This window comes from Buceros rhinoceros, unplaced genomic scaffold (assembly GCF_000710305.1).
Source record: "Buceros rhinoceros silvestris isolate BGI_N320 unplaced genomic scaffold, ASM71030v1 scaffold6620, whole genome shotgun sequence".
Lineage (NCBI taxonomy): Eukaryota > Metazoa > Chordata > Aves > Bucerotiformes > Bucerotidae > Buceros > Buceros rhinoceros.
The window spans coordinates 10,323-13,228 of NW_010391189.1; the positions used below are offsets into that span (position 1 = coordinate 10,323).

Here is a 2,906-nt window from a genome sequence, read left to right on the forward strand (position 1 = left end):
TGGGCTCTGCAAAACACATCCCAGGCTCTTTGGACCTGCACCAGTTGGAAGCCTGGCTGTGGACAGTGCTGAGTCCAAGCACCATGCCCATGCATGCTGGGAGGTCCGAGGGAGGACCCTGTGGTGCTTAGCAGGGACAAGAGGGCCTGTTCGCTGTGGGTATGAGAGTGAAGAACTGCCCTGGGGAACCTCAGGCTGTGATCGTGCCTTGCCCTGCTGCTGAGCTTCCCCAAGAAGAGGGCAGGGAGGAGGAGCTCTGAGCTGGTGGAGAGGGAAGGGGACTGGGAGGTTATTCCTCCGTGCGGCAGTGGAAGATCTCTGCTCCTGTGCATGACTCTCAGAGCTCATTTTTCTTTCTTCTTCCCCATTCCCTTTATCCCATCTCTAGGTTGGTTCACCTGGCCATTATCCACTGCATCCCAGATTTAGCACTCTGCAGCATCGCTCAGTTGCCCAAGGAGGTGCTGGAGATCCAAAACGACCTTTTCCAGGTATGCAAGTGTGATAGGCAGAAGATGGGAGGAAGGAGGGTGCTGCAGGCTGCTTCCTGGATAGATGCCCAATCCATCTACCCTTTCCCCAGGACCGCCTACCCACTCCCTCCAGAGTGTGGTGAAGGTTCCATGCTGTGGTGAGCAGCCCCTTTTCAGGGAGTGGAAGAAGGGTGTGGGAGATACGCCGAGAGAGAGGTGTGGCAGCTCCTGGCACTGAAGGGTGAAGGGGTCCTTTATCCAGGATGCTGTAGATAGCCCTGGAGGGTGGAGCAGGTACAGCCTGAGTGTGACAAGGTAGATAACCTGGGCAGTGCAATCTGCCCCCATGGGTGATGCCTGAGCTGAGGTGTGGGGGGGCAGCAAGCTGTTTGCACCCCTCCCGTGTCAGCCACGCTTAAACCCAGGGCAGGGACAGGCTCCTGTGCAGCAGCCTACCCATGCCGTCAGAGTGGCTTTTCATACCTGGTGTCCTTAGGGGCATCCTCTCCTTTCCTAATTTCTGTCCCCACCTCACCTCTAGACCCCGCTCCACCTCGCCGTGTACCTGGAGCAGCCCAGCGTCATCCAGGCGCTGATCCACAAGGGAGTGAACCCTGGGCTGCAGGATCGCAACGGCAACACCCCACTGCACCTGGCCTGTGAGCAGCAGCGCCTGCAGTGTGCCCAGCAGCTGTTGCAGGGCACAACCCCACCGGATGGCACCCCGGAACCCCAAAGGCACCACCAGGACCTGCAGCTCCAGAACTGGCAAGGTGAGACCTGGGGGCAGCCTGGTGCGGAGCCAGTGGCTAGGTTGAAGCAGAGACTGTGTGTTGTGTATGCAGGGATCCAGGAGTGCAGCCAAGCGGGCATGGGGCCAGGGTTGGGGTGCCTCGGGGTGGTCCAGGCTTGACCGTGGCTCTCTCTCCTGCCTCCCCACCCCAGGCTTGGCCTGTCTGCACATCAGCACCTTGAAGGGGAACATCCGGATGATGTCTTTGCTGCTGAAGAGTGGTGCCAACATCGATGTTCAGGTAAGCCTGAGGACGTGCTGAGATGTGCGGGTGAGGTTGGGCATGGTGTGGGGATTGCCCAATCCCTTGGGCATTCCCTCCAGCCTTGGGGCAGGTACTGCCAGGTCGTGGCAGGACTGCCATAGGGGCTTGGAGGCACTGAGTTCTGAGAGAGAGGAAAGTCTTTGCAGTGCTGTTGGGTGCCATGACAGCAGTCAGGGTGGGGACTGCCCCCTTTACACCTTGTCCAGGGGGTGCAGGTGGGGGCTGCAGAGCTCATCTGAGGGGACCTCGCACCCATGCCCTCGTGTTCTGTGGGTTGCAGGAGGGTACGAGCGGGAAGACCCCATTGCACCTGGCCGTGGAGTGCCACAATCACAGGGCTGTCCAGTTCTTGCTGCAAAATGGGGCTTACGTGGACGCTCAGATGTACAACGGGTGCACCCCACTCCACCTGGCCGTGGGCCGCAAGGATGCTACTATCGCCGCCATCCTCTCGCACTCTGGGGCTGACACCCTGCTGAGGAACATGGAGAATGAGACAGCCCAGGACCTGGCTGACGGCAATGACGATGTGAGTCCGCAAGGAGGGAGGCCTGTGGCTCTGCCGGTGTCAGAGCGTGCAGGAATCGGAGGATTTGGGGTTAGCTCCTAGGAGGATTTTCTAGCTGTGCCCGCCTTCCCTATAGGGGGCAGGTGTTGGCTCTGGAGGTGTGTGGGGCGCCTGCCTGTTCCTCAAGCTCTAGGGATGCTCAGCCAGGGCTTCCTGGCACTCCCCTGGAGCCATGGGAGGTTGCAGGGCTGGGGAGGGCAGGTCTGGGGCTCTACCCTAGCTCAGTGGAGACAAAACCCTAGATCCTTACGTGTCCATACCCTTGGCCTTTGCAGATCCTCGCCTTGCTGCCCTTTGATGACCTGAAGATCTCAGGGAAGCCTGTCGTGTGCTCTGAATGAGCGGCTGGACTCCTTTGGCCTGTCGGGCTGCCTCTTCGCTCTGCCCAGCTGCCTGCTGGGACTGGTCTGCCTGCAATTCAGTGGGAGCAGAGCCACTTTGGGAGACTTATCCCTCCCCTCTCCTCTTTGGAAAAGTTTTATTGGCCTCAGACTGCCTTCCAGAGGGGAAGAAGGTGGCACTATGAGCACTACACAGGGGAGGATTTTCTTTCAGTGTTTGTGCCCAGCAGCAGGACTGAATTTCCCCTCCCTGCCACAGGTCTGACTTGTGGGGATCTCCAGCTCACCCAGGAAGAAGCATGAGGACCCCTTTTTACACCGAGTGGTGGATGGAACATCCTCTGACAACCCCAAATGCCATCAGAATAAGAGTGGGGTGAGGAGAGTTAACACGCTAATAAATATTTGTTCTTGCTGTGGGTGCTGTAGGTCTCATGTGATCTAACCTACCCCACTCCACACCAGC

General features: G+C 58.7%; 1 protein-coding gene across 1 annotated transcript; it reads left to right on the forward strand.

Moving 5' to 3' along the window:
- Nucleotides 1-388: 388 nt before the first annotated feature.
- LOC104497267 (NF-kappa-B inhibitor epsilon-like) lies at nucleotides 389-2,570 on the forward strand (the record flags this gene model as incomplete). Its single annotated transcript, XM_010140503.1, has 5 exons — nucleotides 389-491; nucleotides 1,015-1,246; nucleotides 1,419-1,507; nucleotides 1,812-2,060; nucleotides 2,375-2,570. Coding segments are annotated over 5 exons (739 nt in total), but the record flags the coding sequence as incomplete, so codon positions are not given.
- Between the last annotated feature and the right edge of the window lie 336 nt (nucleotides 2,571-2,906).